The sequence below is a fragment of the Pteropus vampyrus genome, unplaced genomic scaffold (assembly GCF_000151845.1).
Source record: "Pteropus vampyrus isolate Shadow unplaced genomic scaffold, Pvam_2.0 Scaffold216, whole genome shotgun sequence".
In the NCBI taxonomy this organism is placed as follows: Eukaryota; Metazoa; Chordata; class Mammalia; order Chiroptera; family Pteropodidae; genus Pteropus; species Pteropus vampyrus.
The window spans coordinates 1,361,438-1,380,463 of record NW_011888997.1 but is presented as its reverse complement, the minus strand read 5'-3'; the positions used below and the strand labels follow the sequence as shown (position 1 = coordinate 1,380,463).

At 34.7% G+C, this 19,026-nt stretch overlaps 2 protein-coding genes and 1 pseudogene across 2 annotated transcripts in view; 1 reads left to right on the top strand and 2 right to left on the bottom strand.

The window, feature by feature from the left end:
• PLCZ1 (phospholipase C zeta 1) overlaps window positions 1–15,019 on the bottom strand; it is a 39,237-nt gene extending 24,218 nt beyond the window's left edge. Inside the window, exons 1-4 of the mRNA XM_011372933.2 lie at window positions 14,949–15,019; window positions 13,442–13,598; window positions 5,114–5,345; window positions 3,157–3,358 (exon numbers count right to left, since the gene is read on the bottom strand). Coding sequence (XP_011371235.2) covers window positions 3,157–3,358; window positions 5,114–5,345; window positions 13,442–13,598; window positions 14,949–15,019 — 662 coding nt within the window. The remainder of the gene's footprint in view (window positions 1–3,156; window positions 3,359–5,113; window positions 5,346–13,441; window positions 13,599–14,948) is intronic.
• LOC111747272 lies at window positions 12,346–12,464 on the bottom strand (annotated as a pseudogene).
• Window positions 15,020–15,288: 269 nt separating the features above from the next.
• CAPZA3 (capping actin protein of muscle Z-line alpha subunit 3) lies at window positions 15,289–16,360 on the top strand. Its single transcript, XM_011372932.1, has one exon. The coding sequence runs from the start codon at window positions 15,446–15,448 to the stop codon at window positions 16,343–16,345; it is 900 nt and encodes a 299-aa protein (XP_011371234.1). The 5' UTR covers window positions 15,289–15,445; the 3' UTR covers window positions 16,346–16,360.
• The last annotated feature ends 2,666 nt before the right edge of the window (window positions 16,361–19,026 follow it).

Below are 19,026 nucleotides of genomic sequence, written 5' to 3'. Positions count from 1 at the left end.
CAAGGGGCTGAATTCCGAAAAAAAAAGGTCGGGGGGAACCTTATGTTCCCTTGGGAATAATATAGATAAAAGATAGAAGGGATCTGAAGAGGTAGGGAATTAAAAGAGAAGAGAATTCGTGAAGTCATGTATCTTGGAGGTCTCAAAACAATACGAAATACAGAATTAACAAATTCTTTTTTGAGGTGCTTTCAGGGCTTGTTTTTTAGGCATACACTACTTGATCAGGCATGTAGAGATGTACTACAATGTCAGCATTCAGAGCTTTCCAGTCCACTTGTCCTGGTGTCGGAGGAATGGGCTTACAACCCTTTTCTAAGTTAATCCTGTCTGACACACTGATATTTCCATCAGCGAATAAGGTGGCCACCTAATTTTAGAAACAAGTCCTAAATTGGGGTATATATGTATAAATCAAACAATATATTTATCAGCTTGAGGACTTATTTGCATATTTAGATTTTAAATTGCAGAAGAAGCAATATGTTTATAAAGTTTGTTAATTGCCACAAAAGAATATTTGCTTTACTCTCCTTGTAGTTGATTGCTAAGGTAAATTGTCTTGCCCTTTTTATCATACAGAATATCAGTTTTCTTGGGTGCTAACAGAATAATCTTGAACTCTGTGCTAGGAAAACAAAAACACAAAAAACTACCAAAAACTCAGTTGTGGAAGAAAACTTTTCATGAAGGACAACCTAAATAATACTGATTCTTGCTACTTCTCTAGTAGTTTTAATTTCATCCTTTGATTCAACCAATCTTTACCGAACTGCTTATTTTGACTACATGGTGTGGTCCCAGCAAAAAAGATTTAAATGGATTGCTCCGTGTCATGCCAACCAACCCCTTTTACTCAGGGGTAGATAAGAGAAAGTTGTGTCTTCTCCACTGGTGTTGCTGAGGCCACTTTCTACTATTTCACACTGAGTCCTTTTTTGGGGAATGAATAATGAAAATGTCTCTCTCACTCAGTAAAGAAATGTTCCACTTAAATAACTTTAAGAGACTTCATATGGATGAAAATAATTAATACTATAGGACAGTTAATACTAGTTCTCCTCTTTTAAAGATGAAGAAATTAAGACACAAAGATTTTCTTTGCCATATAAAAACAAATGAGGGAAAGGAGGGAAAGACAAGCACCAAAAACTTAAACATGAATAGGTAAACATTACATTATACCATTTTTCATGAGTAGAGAAATTAGGGAAGACTTGCATTCTAAGAGTTTATCTTCTATAAGTGGGTAAAGAAACAAAGAAATACAATTAAATTTAAATTTAAATATTCAGTTGTGTAGCATATTTTTTCTTGGAATTCAAAAATAACTATTTCTAAATCGGTCTGTTTAAAATTTATATTTTCTCTTTTTAAAATTTTTTAAATAATAAAGTATGAATATACATTTCTATAATGGAAGAATAGCTATGAATTGGGCTATCCTTACAGAATTCTAAGTGGATATAGTTCTGAGTTTATGGAGTTATGTATTCACTTAAATTTATTGGAGAAGTAATGTTTATTTGCAAATTTGATATTATCATGGGATTATAAGATATCTTTTCTATCTATGGTTTTCCTAAAGTAATATCATCCAATCACATAGCTTTTAATATCAACTATATGCTGATTACTTCCAATTCTTTTTTTCCAGTCTAGATATTCCTTCCAAATCCTAGGCACATATACCCAACTTCCTGTTTGACGTGGTCCTTTGATAACTAAGCAGTATCTCAAACTGAATGCTGGAACCACTGAACTGCTGCTTTGCCTCACATCCAGCTATGGCCTCTTCTCTCAGGCTTCACCATCTCTCTCAATCCTATCACTGTACTCTAGGTTATCAGACCCAAAATCTTGATACTCTCTCCCTCAGATCTCTCCTCAAATTGCCTGGCAGGTTTTGTTGGCTCTGTCTCCTTAAAATATTCCAAATTCAGACACTTATCTCAAACGCAGCCTCATAGATTCACCATCTAAATAACCATCATCACCTGGACTGCTACAGTATCAATCCCAAATCATCTTCTAACTCCACTCTTGCACCATCAGTCTTTCCTCCACAGTAAAACGTACATCAAATTATGATATAATCCTAAGGAAAACCCCTCCAATGGCTTCCCAGTGCAAATGGAATAAAAACTCATTCTCTTTTCCATGCTATCTAAGACCCTCTTAAACTGACCCTGTCTACCTCCTCAAACTTACCTCCCTTCATCCTCCATTTACTTGTTTTAAGCCACGCTTGCTGTCTTTCATTTGAACATGCCAAGCCCTTGTTACTAGTTTTACTTATCATGCTCTTCCCTACCAGATTTTTCTGAAACTTCCTCTTTATCATCACTCAGACCAAAACTATGTCACCTCTTGATAAGTCTTTCCTGACCATTTAACTAAAGTACCAAACTTCACCCCCCAGTTACTTTCTATCATGTTACATCCTAGTTCATCTTCTCCATATGACTTATCAGTCCCTGAAAACATCAATTTGTTTACCTGCTTATTATCTGTCTATTCCCATGAACAGATGAGGGTAGCAGCTTTGAAAATCTTGCTCACCAATGTATCCCCAGCTGACTGGCTAAACTGAAGCCTGGTATCAACAGTATATACACTGTAGAATGCAAAATTAGAGGTGCAGCATAAATTGCTTTTAATCTAAGTAAATCATTTGACATACAAATCTCTATATATTATTATCTATAAATGCCAAATTATACAATTTATTCTACTTATGTGTTGGTTTTACTCATAGCATTGTGTCCTGATGTCTGAGAATTAATTTTAACCACATTTTTTAAAATGTAGGATGTTCTAATTAGCTAAATAAGATAAATCTTCTCCATGTGTTTCCTCTAAGAAGTATTGAAATTATTCAGGAAACTTCAGAGAGCCAATAACTGAGGAGAGAAAGTCAGCAGGCAAAATTAGAAGGAAATTATATGATACTAATACATAAAATAATTTACATAGCCACCCAAAGGTTGGATCTCCAAGATATACACAAGTCAGAATTATTCTTCTCTATGTGTTTGCCTAACACACGTAGCCTGTTTTTACTGTGAACTATAACCTATGGAGGTAGATATCCCCCCAGGAACTTCCAAGTGTTTCAAAATGTAATGAACAAAAAAAAAAAATCAAAGTAAATACCTTACATATCCCCAAATGTCACTTGGTCCCACTAATTGGTCAGATATCAAATATGTATTATGTGAACTTGAAATAAAATAATCATTTAATGGATGAGTCATATCTTGATAAACTTTTTCATAGTCATTATCAAACAGTTGACAGTCAGATGAACACAGGTATCTTATAAAACCTTCTAGTGACATCTGGCGTGCTTCCTTAACTATAAAAAATAAGTAAAAAGAATGCAGAAATATCATTAGCCATGTAAAAATTACATCTCACTTTAAAACTTATTCAGTAGTAATGTTTCTAAAATATTCGTTTAGAAATAAAATTAACGCTATTTTTAATTTTTCTATGGAAACAAATTTTTCTATACAATATCCTTAATTTTTCTGCTTCAACACTGAAGTAGAGAATATATTATTTAATTATCTCTGATTTTTTTTTAATGTTTTAAAAATACACATAAGTGTACATGTCATAGATTAATGAATTTCCACAAGCTAAACATCTAATTACCATCAAGGTTAAATAACAAAACATTACAGCACTGCAAAAGCCTGTCTTCTGCTAACTTTTGGTTTCTCTCCACTTCCCCACCCAACTGTATTCTATGGTCTGACTTCTAATGTTGTAGATTAGTTTTCTCTGCTTTTTGTGCTTTAGAGGAATGAACTCATATAGTATGTATTTTTTGTGATCGGTTTATTTTGCTCAACATTGTTTCTAAGATTTATTTTTGAAGTTGCATATGGTTAGACATTGTTGGTTGCCATGTTGTATAGTATTCCATTAAGTGAGTATACCATTATTTATCAGTTCTATTCTTGATGAGCATTTAGATAATTTTCAGTTTGGGGCTATTATAAAGAGTGTTGCTATAAACAACTAGTACCTGCCTTTTGGTACAAATATATACATATTTCTGTTGAAAGTATGCCTACATATGGAATTGCTAGGTCATTTGCATATTATCATTTTAAGTAAATTATCACTAAATTTTTACATGCAAGCATAATATATACCAAAATTATCTATTTAAGCAAAATACTGGCTCTAGAATCAGACAGCTTGGGTTTAATCCATTTACTTGTTATGTGATTAGCATGTTAACCAATCTCTATGTTTGGAAGAATGATAATAACAGCATCCATCCTACATTTTAACTCTATGTTAGTTGTTTTTATCTTTGTTGTAAATAACTTAATTTGTCTCAAAATAATTGCTGGTGTAAGTTTCACCATGTTTTGACAGGGTAACTTATGCAATTATATGAATCTTATTATACTATGTCACCATTATTTTATTTAAAGATAAGCATAAATTAAAAATTTTGAAGTTATTTATCATTGAAAGATGAGATAAGGATAAAAAAGAATATGACAGATCATAAGCCTAAGTGGTCATTTAATTTAAACCAGACAACTATACTCAAAAATGAAGAAAAAGCAACATTTTAAAATATTTATAAAATGCTATAGTCAATTATGCACATAGACAGTGAAGGAATTGGTAATTTTCTAATATTTTTTCCTTTCCTATAATTGTTTCCATTTAGATAACTTAATATTCATATATATTTTCAATAATATAATGTATAAAATGAAAGACTGCCTATAATTGGGTTTTTTTCTTATTAATGAATATCAAGACATTTTCTTCCATTACATTGCCATGTAACAAAATCCTCCTCTTGCTTTCCACACCTAAGCTTATCTCTGAACACTTGGGAGATTATGAAAGCAGTTCAAAAAAAAAGAGCTAGACAATGAAATAGAAAAGAATGCCATGGTTACACAATGTAGCTTTATAAAAGGTATATGTACATTCTATAAAACTCAAAGTAAAACTGACAATATTTTATATTATCCAGAAGTTTGACCTATCCGAAAATTCGAATTTGATAACTGAAATTCATTTTAAAAAATACTCTGTAAATAAATATTTGATAATCTTGGAAAGGCAAGCATACCTTCTTCAATAGGCTCATATTTTTCAATGATCTCAAAAGCAAAATTTTTATTCGTGTTAAGCATATACTGTTCTTGTGTCAAAAAATCAACCAGATTTCTTTCAAAAAGAACTTTCCGGTTTTCAGAATACGTGTTGAAAATCTCAAGTATTTCTTCTCTGTGTGCAATAATTCGATAAATTGATCTAAATTCTTCTATGGTGATTCTTCCTTGCCTCAGCCTGTCATTATCCTACTAAAAAAAACAACAACAACTGATGGGCTCAAATTGTGAATATAAAAAATACACAAAATGAATACATTAGAATATTTGTATAATATATATAGCAACTTATACTTGAAAGAATATGAATCTTATATTGTATTCTTATCTCAGATAAAACATATAAAACTGCATGAAATGATGCCAAAGTTGGGGAAAGGTTAGTGGATCATCACCACTTAAAACCCGGTAGCCATCATGGATGGACCTAAAGGGTACGATGCTAGGTAAATTAAGTCAGACAGAGAAAGACATATACCATGTAATTTCACTTATAAGTGGAATCTAAAAACAAAATAAACAAACACACACAACAGAAACAAACTCTTAGAAACAGAGAACAAACTGACGGTTGCCAGATAAGAGGGCAGTAGGGGAATAGATGAAAAGGTGAAGGTATTAAGAAGTACAAATTGGCAGTTACAAAATAGTCATGGGGATGTAAAGTACAGCTTAAAGAATATAATCGGTAATATTGTAACAATTATGTATGATGTTAAATGGGTACTAGACTTAGTGGGAGGATCACCTCAGAAGTTATATAAATTTATAACCAAGGTGATGCACATCTGTAACTAATATAATATTGAATGTCAACTGTAATTTTAAAAATTTTAATTAAAAAAAAAAAAAAACAGTAGCCATAGTGGGAGTGGAATAAGGTATGAGAGAAGATTAGTCTTCTATGTTGTCTTTCAATTACGTGGTTTATTTTTCTATTCCACTTTATTTCAGTGCTTTCTTAAAATCAGGCCAGACAGTATGTATTTCCATGCCACCAAAATGCAGCTTGTACCATAAATGTAAAGGTAAATCAAAGACATTGAAGATCACTGTAAACTACAAAAGTTATAGTAGTTATGTAATAACTAGAGGAAGTAGAATCCGCATAATCATTGAAGGATTGGGGGCAGGGACAAACAAGGTAGGTTCCAATAAGAAAAAGTGGATTCGCCTGGCTGTTTTGGAAAATTCATGACTGAACTTTATGACATAAAAGATAAGAAATTGGGCTGAATCCAGTTATTAAAAGCAAAAGAACCATTGTGAGGTTCTAAATAAGAAAATGACTAGCAAAAGCAGAAGTTTAGTATTATTAGTTGTTCATTCTCAATTGGAAAAGATGGAGAACTGCACGTAAGGGAATGGAGAGGATACAATCTAGGTGGGAGGTGGTGAGTAGAAAATAATGAACAGGTGTTAGTAAATTATGAAGGAAGAAGTCAGAAGAATTAAACACGTTAAAAATTTATATCTATAAAGAATTGGAGAGAGTTAGAACTAGTAAAATTATAGTATCGCAAATAAAAAAAAAACAGACATAAGAAGTGCACCTTAGGACATTTAATTTCAAAAAAGACTATTTATATTTTAACTTTCTCATTACATTGTAAACAGCTTGAGTACAAGAAGCATGTGTTAAAGGGCCTTGTATTGTGATGAAAAGCTGACAATTTGTAGACAGAATGGAGATGACATATTCATATCGCCAAAGTATGTGGGACTTTGGAAATATAAATTAAGCTCTCTGGGCTTCATAATCTTCATCTGCAAAATGGGGATAGATAGCACTAGCTGTGTCATCAGGTTGCTGCAAGGATTGAAGATATACAAGAAATGGTAGTTCTAGATTTCAGTGTATTGTTATGCCTCATCTATGTCTGCTTCCCTCACATCACCCAGCCTCTGGTCTCATCTTTTGACAATTTTGCCTATAAAGTGAATCTCTAGGGTATAATAGGGGAAAAACATGCTGGAAATTATTTCATTAGGAAAAGTTCAGTGGTCATTACCAGAGAGTTTTATATGAGGAATTCAAGAAGCAGTCTGAGCTGGGAATGAAATATGAAGTTTTTCAGGGAAAGATAAGTTTCATTTTAAACATTAAACTTGAAGTACTCTGGGTCATCCAAGCAGAAACAGCCAGTAGGCAATCAGTTAGGATGGGAAAGGGGAATTGGTATGTTTAGGGAAAAAATGAGATAAAGATTTTGGAATCAGACATACCCAGATATGAGTTTTCAGTTATATGAGAAATGACTGATATGTATGAAAAAAAGGCTAATAACTTCTTCAGGTATTTGTTAAGATAATACATGCAAAAACCTAATGAAGTGCCTAGAATATGGCAGATAATGAACAAATGGTATTGTTGATAAAAAAAAAAAAAAAAAGGAGGAGGTTCTATAGAAAATAACCTCACAAAATGATCTAATAATAAACTCCTAGTGGGGAGGTCATGGTAGGTAGTCACCCCCCAGGCATGTAACTTCTTTAGTAAAAGGCTTAAATCAGCTCTGCCCATTGTTCTTATGCATCTAGGTTAACACACCTTTGAAATATCAGAAGTGATACCCCTCAAAGCTGGTATTAACCTTCGAGACAGCACATAACTTTGTTAACTATCCTGTAATCCAATCCCCACCTCCATGTAATGTTCCTAATGTCCCCTCCTTAATTTCAAATGCATAAAAAAAGCTGCAAAACTGTTAATTCTCTGGAGCATGTGAGATCTTGCTCCCTAGCATATGTCGTCAGTTTGACTCAAATAAACTCTTAAAAATTCTTTACAGGTTTGGACATTTCTTATGTCGATGTTTACTTGGTATAGTCAGCAGGATTCCAAAGAAGTCCACCCAGGGCCACCCTACAGACCTGGAGCTGGTGCTCAGTATAAGCAAAGGCCTATTGTGCCCCAACAGCTCCCCATTTTGCATTGAGTGAACTTCGGTGAGTTTCTCTTGGAATTGCAGGTCTCCTTGCTAAATTTAAGTGGCAGGCCATGAATTTATTTGAGCTGTTCTTAGAAAATTCTTGAGGTGGATAAGGGTTGAGATAACCCAAGCTAAGGGGAAAAAAATGGGTTGCTGCTTTTAATTTGTTTTTAATTAGATTGCATACTGAGAGTCTAAACAAAATCTTCTTCTGGTTAAATAAGAGACTGGACTCTCTTTAGCTTTGAAAAAGAAAGGGCACTTGCTTCCCCAACCCGAATAGCAAATGGGGTGATGACAGCTGTTTGGATCCCTAAATCCCCAGTGGCAGAGATGGGTGCTATGAGGCATCCAGTGAAGTAATGCAGCCCATCCTGGAGAAGCCAAAAGAAGCCCCAGAGAGAAGGGCAAAGCACCTTGGAATGGGTGCACCCCAAAAGAGGAGCCCATCACTTGGACAGCATTGTGGTTCTGGTAGTGTGGGGTTGGTTCTTGCTGACTCTTGCATATTCTTAGGTGATTAAGAATCCTTGTGAGGTTGCCTAAGGAAGAATTTTTCTCTAGGCTGTAAAGCAGGCCTGTAGGGATGTCCACCACATTTTGGCTCGTCTGAAGAAGTGCACGTAAAGGCTGGTTTTCCCTAGAAGTTTGTTCAGACTTTACACATCTCAAAATTAATATGGGAAATTGTGCCTCCAAGGCCAACAAGGCCCAGGACAACCAGCCTCCCATTAATACTAAGCAGGCCAAGATGAGGATCCTTTGATACTTCTAATCTTTTGCATGCACAATTAGAAAAAGTTGGCTATAAAATTAGGCAGAATGAATGGGAAACATTTAATTGATTTCTTGAAGCTTCAAAAGAGGATTTAGATAAATGTTGTTTAGGTATCAACTCAATTCTTTGAGGTATTAAAAATGGCTGTCCTTATTTTAAAAGGAGGAAGGTCATTTGGAACTTGATTGTCAAGTACAGATATAAATTGTAAAAGGCATCCAAAACAAAATTTGGATTTGATTGTTCTCTATTTTTGTCAGTCCACATATGCCTATATATGTATGCTGTAAATGTGAGATAATTTTCTGCCTCTGGATGGTATTGTTAAAATTAATTTAAAGGCAAGCACTTGTAAGAATTGGATATTCTAAAATTCTCAGAAATATAAAAACTGAAATGGTTTTCAGGTTCACATGATCTAAAATTAATCCTTTGGAAATAAAAGCTGACTTACGTTTGTTGGTTTAAGTAAAATAGATATGTCTTTATTTTACCTGGGTTTTACAAAAAATAAGTCCATGTTAATAACTGACTTTTATATCTATGAAATATGAGGCTGAAAAATGTCTTATATATGTTTGCCGGTAAAAAGGCCTATGCTTCTAGAGGTTATAAAATGTCTTCATAAATCTGCCAAGCTAAAGAATGCTAATCGCTTACTTATTTTCATTAGAAATTGAGGCTTTAAGAATTAAAATCTCAATATATGTAGGAATAACTTGGCAGTGTTTCAGAAGGGCTCCTGGAATACCTCAAAAGATTTCATACTGCATAAGAAGTGATGAAAATTTCCAGGGTATATGTATGGGTAAACAACAGTTGTAAATTAAATGAATAATTGGGACTATGGGAAACGCATGACGGCCACTTAGTTCTTCCCCGCTCCCTGGATCCCCATTTTTGTTTTAACATTCCCTCATGCACCATACTGCTGGACTTAAATTTGATGAGTGACATTACTGAAAGGAGACATTCTACACTTTTGCCAAGATAAAGAAGATGTATAAGATAACTTTTAATACCCTTTTAATAGCTTACGTACATGTTATACTACATGCCAAACACAGAAAAATGAGATAGAAGGCAAAACTTGGATCATGATAGTTCAGAGGCTAGGAGCGATCCAGAGCGTTTTTTCACAACGAAGTCCATATGACCTGACTGCCTTCCATTTACCTGCCCTTCCCTTTTGGGGAAAAAATAGGCCTCAAGCCAGGTTCCATGATTATGATTATTGTCCCATCACCTATGGTCAGTAAGATGATGTCGATACTAAAACTTACTAGGAATGAACCTTCCTAGCACTGTGAGACCACACTATCTGACCAAAGAGTTGGTCATCAAGACATCCTTCAGACTGATTTATGATATAAAGGGAGAACTGTGAGTGAAAAAGAAAAAAAAAAAGATGCTTTATGGAAATTTCACAGGTTGATCTGATCATAAGTTCCTAACAGGGCTGGTCATGGTGGGTAGTTGTGCCCTAGGCATATAACTTCTTTAGTGAAGGTTTTAAGCAGCCCTGGCCATTGTTCTTGTGCATCTAGGTTAACACACCTTCAGAATGACAGACTTTATGTCAGTAATACTTAACCAGCAATTAAGAGGGTAATTTAAGCTAGTTATGTGTTTTGAAATGACACATACTTTCTATAACATATCTTACAGACTACAAGTTAAAGAGAATGGTAAAAGCAGTAATGATTTTTCTTTTGATAAAAGGATTAATAAAACAGGGAATTTCTGCTCAAGCCATGACTCAATTAATTTTGTAAAAAGAAATTCAGACTATTTTGTTAGGGTCATATTGTTATTTCTTCTTTACTGAAATTTTATAATAAAAATTCCTTGTGAGGAAATAAATTCATTTCAGAATTTATGTCAGCTTCTTAGGAAATCAATAAATGTTATACAATTTTCTATATATTTTTTGAACAATCATAATGGATGTACCATCAACTAATTTACTGAGTGCCTACTTTTTGCCAAGCCTGGTACTAAGTACATTTGCAAATATTATCTTATCTAATATTCAGGACAATCCTGCAAGACAACTATATGAGTATCCCCATTCTGCAGATAAAGACATTTGCTCAGAGGGATTGCTGACTTGCCAAGTACCACACAGCTAGGATCTAATAGAGTGAAGAATCTCCATGCCCACTGAGTTTGCAATAGCCCTGAGACACTGAAAGATTTTGGTCACCAAAATAAGATCCATTATATTCATTTTTTTCTATTCTGGCTAAAAGGTATACCCATAAAGTAAAAAAAGATTACTAACAAAAGTTGAAGCATGGGATATTTAAGGAGTTGAATCTTCAACTATACAGAAAATTCAGTCAGCCAACAACTTTCTTAAGTATTCTATTTAATCAACATTTTAATAAATACATGGCAGTTTAGCTTATGGTAACAAAGTATTATTTATTAGGGGGCCTAAGGGAATTATTTTAATAAGGATGGTTTATTGTGGTCATCAACCTTGTTTATATATAATTTATGTTTCTAAAGTATTTGAGGTCATTTTGAAAGAGGTTTTTTGAAGTATTCTAAGCAAATCTGCCTAATTTTTATAATTAACATTGTTTTCATAGCCACTCCAAAAAAGTTTTGCTAAACAAAACAGACCTTCAGCCCTACCATGTCTGAATAATCATAAATTTCAATTAATGAGCTATTCTTTCATTTTTTAATAACTGTTGAGCATTCTACATGCTTTTAAATGTGGCATGGATTTCGCTCAAGTGCATTTCAAACAGATATCTCTATCTTGCAGATAATTCAAAGCAATCTGATAATCACTGAATAGAATTTACATTATCACATTTGATAGAGATTTAATTACTACCTCCCCACTGTGTTGAATAAATTTTATTAAACCTGAAAGCACGTAGCTGTTTTTCCCTTTGGGGGATTCCACTGGGGGAAAATTCTATTTATAAAGGTCTCTCACAAAAATTTGTGTCTTCAGATATGGTATTAGACATGAAGTGATTAAAATTCTGAGAGCTTATTACATCTCAAGCTACTTGGATTCATAGAAACAACTCTGAAACTTTTGTCTTTTACTGCAGTCTCCTGAGAAGTACAGTTTTTCTCTCTTGAACTTCCTCTTTGTGGTTTGTAAACATGGGGGCCATCTCTTGTCCAGAGAAGTGCTTGTTAAAGGCAGTTCTCCATAGGTCTTGCATTTCTGCACATTTTCTGAGCAGAGACACCAATATCCTTCATTAGAATTAGCTTTTCAAGGATGTTTGTGTAATAAAGAGATAGTATTTCCCTCCATAGGAATAAACAGGTTTGTTTACTGTCCATGATGCTCATGATAATGACACCCTCTTGGGCAAAAGTCAGACAGGCTTACTGCCCCTAATAAAAGACCTCTGTTTCTATTTTTTTTTTTTTTTTTTTAGGCAAGACAACCTTTGGTTGACCTCACAGATTCATCTTACAATCCCTTATTTTTTATTTTTTATGCCCACTGCACCTGGTCTTCCTTGGTGGTCTCCCATCCAAGTATTAACCAGGCCCGAGCCTGCTTAGCTTCAGAGATCAGACGGGATCGGGCTTCTTCAGGGTAGCATGGCCATAGTAAGACCTAGGTTTCTTAAACTTGACATCCCTCTCTGGTAATGCAACCCACTGCATTGCAACATCACCTAGCCTCCTCACATCACACTTTGTGAACTAGGGCTTAGAGAAATGGCACCAAAATGCAGATACTCTGGCAATTGCTACTTTTTTGAGTAACAAGCTGTCTTTTTTCTATAAACTGGAAGCCTGCCTCTGCCAGCACCCATTAAACTGCAGGCTAGCTGGTTAGCTTGCAAGTAACACAAGCTTCCCAGTTTTTGTGTTAGTGGTTAACAATTAACATAGATTGTGTTAGCTGCTACTCCAAAAAAAAAAAAAACGAAATCAAAATCAGGGTTCTCGTCTTTCTATCTATCTGGTGTGGCAAGTCTAATAGTCCTGCCTAATTTGCCAAGAAATATGCCAACTTCTTCATGCAAAATTCAGCTAAGCACTTGGCTTTTTCTTATTTTATTCATTACCTTCCCCTCTGTCCTCCAGGAGTCTTCTAGTGACAGAACTGAGCTAGCTTCCCTTTCTACTAGTTCTCATTCAAACAGAACTTCTGGCATGATTTTCTACTTTGAGGTGAGTAAAATATGATTTTTCTCAAGAGTACCCATTTCTTCTATAAATTACTAACAACTGATCCATTTATCATTTCATCATATATATATACACATATATATATATATGATTTTAATCTAATCATATGACCAATCCTAATCAGATACGAACGTTACTATATACTCAACAGATTGTTCTAAACTGATAACCTGGTATTATTTCAAAGTTTATACACAATTCATCTTACCTCCTGCCTAAATTCTATATTGATTATAAATATATTTAATATAATTATTTGCTTTAATTCTTAAAAGATTAATTTTTCATATATTTTCTTCAAAAAGCATCCAAGGAGCTTAGCTATCGATATTTCCCTATATTGGGTTAAGCCCTTCCTAGGGTGGGATAGCAGAGGGTGGATATCATCTCACCTTAAATATATATTTCACGTGAATATAACTGCATTGAACATTTAATTTTTCAAGTAATTTATAAGCTTTTTCTAGATTAATTTTTCCACCTCTAAAGTCATCCCGAATCATCGACAAAAACCACGTATGAAGCACAAAAAAAGGAGTTAAGGAAATTCTCACAGAAAGTCATCAAGTACTTAAAAATGGCTAAAAAAATTCAATCTCGTGTATTTTTATTGTTAAAGGATAGTCTAGCTTGTGCTTAAATGACGAAGTAATTCTATAATAAATAATACTTAAAACTAAGTAGGTACTATTCTTTAGTAAAGGTATAAAAGAGCATCACACAATAAAATTATGATAAAATAAAAATAAACATTTGTGAAATCAAGTTATTACTTGATAAATATAGTCTTTTGCCTAAAGACATGGACCAGGGAGGCAGCTAGACTTCAAGATATCCTGTTCAGTTCCCTTACCTGAAAAGTGGTCAAATTACTACGTAGGGAAAGTAGGGATACTAATTGAGTTCATACTACATCACTAACACAGTTTCTGCTACTGAGTGTTCAATAAATAGTAACCGTATCTGACATAATTATTACCACTATATTAGCAAAATACCTAGCTAGCTATACACATGCCCGAAAAAGCAACATTTCATGTATCATCCAAAAAGGTTAAAAATGTCATGGTGAGTATATATTTGGTATGAAAGAGGAAAATAATCAAGTTTACTTATTACATACAGATATTCTACAAAAATTAGAACACTTCAATTTGAAAAACTGAGATTGAAAAGAATATGACAGTCTATAAAATCATGAAAGGTATTGGTAAAAATCGTTCAAAGATCCACTCAATTTCAGATTGATAGAACTAACAAGAACCCCTTAAATTTAATGGCTATGACTATTTAATAAGGTAAAGCTCATGTTCTTATAAGAAAAAGATACCAAACTCAAAAGCTCAGAACAGATATGAAAGGAATAAGTCTATACTTAAATGAAAGGGACGGTAGTTCAGGACTCTTCAAAAAGAACTAGAATTAAGGTGATAAATCAAGATAAAGAGGAAAAAAGAGGAACAGAAGACTATGAATGGATATTTGGTCTCCATATTTTCATGACCTGTCGTCCTGTTTCTCCCTCGCATAGGAGTCTCTCCCCATTAGGCGCTGGGTTCCAAATGTAATTAACTCTGCTCCTTTGCAGGAGAGGAATTTCTTGATACTCATCGGCTGCTGTCACTGCCCCTTTTCTAGAGAGAAAGCAGAGAACACACAGTGGTTTGCTATCTTCGTTCTTTGGAGTTAGCTCACACTTAATCCCCACAGAAACAGAACATAAGATGTGGTCCCTGAACTTCACTGCCCTTGAAACTTTTTGGCTTATTGCTTATGTTTTGACCATCTACAAACCCACAATATTTATAAATGCTGCACCCTCTGCATCCTCTGGCATTTTTCCACGAACTACCATCAAATTTCATTTTATTTTTGCTATTTTCTTTAAAGCCCTCAAACCTTTCAGCATAACATGTTTCCAGTAAGTTTGGGGCAGCTATTCTGAAAGCCTGGGCATAAGTCAATGCCATCGTGGTCCCCAAAGTGCTACAAAATCCTCTCTAGAAACTCTGGGCTGCTTCTCTAGATCCCTGACAACATATAATGTACCCAGAGACACACTGCTTTTGAAGAAGGTTGTTCACGACGCTAAGTTCTTAAAATCTTCAAAATACACATAACTGGTTGGCTGGACACCACACTGTCAGGTGACATTTTCTTTTGGAGTTGTGAGTGCCCATTGTGATATCATCAAAAGTTCCACAGCTCATAGGGAAAGGTTCTTTATGACTTCATCAGGAGACTCAGAGCTTGCCAGACAACCTGTTTTCATGGTTAGACATAGCAATCTTAAGCTTGAATATTTAACACCTTGATGGGAAAGGTGACTCATGGAATGTTTTCTCATCCTTTGAACACTCTTTATTTCAGAAGCTTTGCTTCTGCTGCAACCAAACATGTCACGTAGTGTTCTGAGTAAGAAAGAGAAAGAAAGAACAATTCGCAGACTGTTAATACAGGCTCCTCCAGGGGAATTTGTAAATGCCTTTGATGATCTCTGTCTGCTTATCCGTGACGAAAAACTTATGCACCATCAAGGTGAGTGTGCAGGTCACCAACACTGCCAAAAATATTCTGTACCACTCTGCATTGATGGAAATCCAGTCCTCTTGTCTCACCACAATGTAATGGGTGACTTCCGATTTTTTGACTACCAAAGCAAACTTTCTTTCAAATTCGACCTGCTTCAAAACCAGTTAAAAGACATCCAGACTCATGGTATCATTCGGAATGAGACAGAATACCTGAGAAATGTTGTTCTGTGTGCCTTAAAACTGTATGTGAATGATCATTATCCATCAGGAAATTGCAACGTGCTGAGGAAATCTGTGAAAAATAAGGAGTTCTTGATAGCTTGCATTGAAGATCACAGCTATGAGACAGCAAATTTCTGGAATGGCCTTTGGAAATCTAAATGGATTTTCCAAATAAATCCATTTCTAACCCAAGTAACAGGGAGGATTTTTGTGCAAGCTCACTTCTTCAAGTGTGTCAACCTTCATATTAAAATCTCCAAAGACCTGAAAGAAAGCTTGGAAGTAGTTAACCAAGCTCAACTGGCTTTAAGTTTTGCAAGGCTTGTGGAAGAGCAAGAGAATAAATTTCAAGCTGCAGTCTTAGAAGAATTACAGGAGTTATCCAATGAAGCCTTGAGAAAAATTCTACGAAGAGATCTTCCAGTGACCCGCACTCTGATTGACTGGCAGAGGATACTCTCTGACCTGAATCTGGTGATGTATCCTAAATTAGGATATGTCATTTATTCAAGAAGTGTATTATGCAACTGGATAATATAAAGGATTTCTCCTGGTGATTGTCTTGACCTGATTTAGTCATGTTTCTGTGGGGGCTGGAAGGTTATTTTCCTAAAGTTGAGAAGCTACTAGAGAAACCTATAACTTGGCAAATGTAGGTTTAAATTAAGAAGAGAGTATCAAGTAATTTTACTCAGAAAATATTTACCAATAAGGCAAGAAAAGGGTGTGTAAATGTGTTTCATGGTGGTGACCATCATAAAGCCAGAGACATTTGTTAGAACCTAAAATAGCTTTATAGAATGCGGCACCCAGGAATATAGAGGTGGCCAGGGTTAAGGCTCTGTGTGTGTCTATGTGTGTAGGAATGACCTGACTTTCTTTGGAACTAAAGAAGGTATGCAATGAAAGTCACTCTGCAAATGATACTTCACATTATTCAACTCGGTCCTACACCAACCTCAAGAGGGTGAATTTCAGTAAGTGACATTAGGGTTGGACGAAGAACTATTAGTAAACTTGGACCCACTGCCAACTCTCCCCATTCCCGCCCCCACCCCACCCCCACACACACACACATATACACACACAGAATTCGGGATTACTAAAAATCCCAGGCTTTTCTGATAATTAACATGGTCTTTGAAAAATCAACTGGAAAAGCCTGACCTCCTAAGTTTATATTAAACACTTGTGAAGTCATCACTATAAGCATTTATAAGTGCTTGCTTTCTGCCAGGCTCTGTGCTAAATGATTGCATTCAATTTTTCATCATTGAGTTGGTACTGTTAGTAACCCAATTTTACATGAGAAGAATCTAAGATTTTGAGTTAACTCATCCAGGTACACAGCAAGTGAAAGGTGTGTCTGACTCTAGCAATTACGCTTGTAACCCCTAGGGTATTACAGCTCCTCATGGAGGCCTGTTTCATTAAGAGTTGTAAACTCTCTTGTGCAATGATTCAGGCGAGCATTCCACCCAAAGGAACTGGAACTTGTGGGCTGCTACTTTCTAGCAAAGACAAATTACCTATACCTTATCACTATTCCCAGCAATGTTACTGACCACCCGTGTCTGCTCTCAAAGGGTTCCAACTCTACACCTCTCTAATAAGACTGCTGTAGAGTGGTAGATGGACCCTATTCTCCAGTTCTGACTTATCCAGGAAGCAAAGCATACTTTGGGTCCATGCCATTGAGAAAATGTCTCATTTTATTTAATAATTGTTGGGGCAGAGAAGATTCTATACAGGAATTTCTAAATCTCAAACCTCTCTTCCCCAACTGATGGCTTTTAAAGAATCTCAACAGAATTACATAAGGCGTTTCTTTAAAAATACAGCTTCTCAGTACCCATCCTCAGGTTCTTATTTAGTAGGTCAGGAAGTTACATTTTAAACAGGGGTTCCTGGGACCACACTTTAAGAAATATTGCCCTAATCTTAAAGTAACACATCTCTGCTTTCTATTTACTTAATCATTTCCTATAAAATTATTGCCCAATGAAGGTCATTTCTACAACTTCAGTGGATTCACCATGCACAGGCCAAGAATAGGCCTTTACCTATCATGCTAAAAAGTTAAGAAAAAACTTTCTAAAGAAAAGCAACAAAGGCAATTGCTCTAAAATATGCCCATCTGACCAAATCTTTAGTAAAAATCTGAATTGACATTATGGTTACATATGTAAGTGTTGATTTTCCAGATCATTCCAGAATAAAACACAATGGTTTAATCACAGAGGCATTCAGCTCCCACTCTAAGACAGAGATTTAAAAATAAAATGTATTGGTATTCCTGGATATAAAAGTCAAATGTACAAATCATAGAAAATGCTTAAAGTATAAAGCATTTTGGCCTATTTCCTTCCTTCCAATTTTATGAAAATTGTTTTAAATATTAAGAATATACAGCATACAAAAATTTATATCCTGTTTTTTAACATAACTTCCTATATCATAAATATTGTTTCATGTCATTAAAACTCCTTGAGCACATAAGTTGAATTATTTGCATGATATGTTCACGAACCATAGCAAGAAAACCATTTCTCTATGCATATAAAATTTAGATTTTTAGCATTTTATTTCTGTTACTAATTAGGCTATAGTGAGTATATCTGTGCATAAAGCTTTGCCTGCATTATGGACTATTTCTCTTAAGATAAAGTCCTTAAAATCACATATTGAAAAGATGAGAACATATTAATGCTCTTAATACATATTACAAATTGCTTTCTAGAAAGATTTAACAATTTATAATCCCATCGGTAGCAAAAGAGAGTGTCTAGCTTACCAGAGTAATCTTGGCAATACTGAATATCAAATTTTTTCTTCAATAGGCAACAAACCTTAAAACAATATAAAACAAATAAAAGTATTTCACTAACTTATGCTACACTATACCAAAAGCATTTCTATGATGATATTACTTGGTAGTTATTTTCTTTATATGGAGACTGGCATAGCCAGAAAAATCTACAGCAGCTACTCTCTCTTCTCTGTACCTTTATCACACACACACACACACACATACACACACACACACACACACACACACTTAAACCTACACTATGACCACATACATACATACATGTCTAGGCATATACTCAAATATACACAAAATGCTTCAGATCCTGAAGACTCAGTGCAGTATTTTATTTACTATTCCAGTGTTCTCACCCCCCAGTCCCATTCCCAACTGGAATGTAAGCTCCATCAGA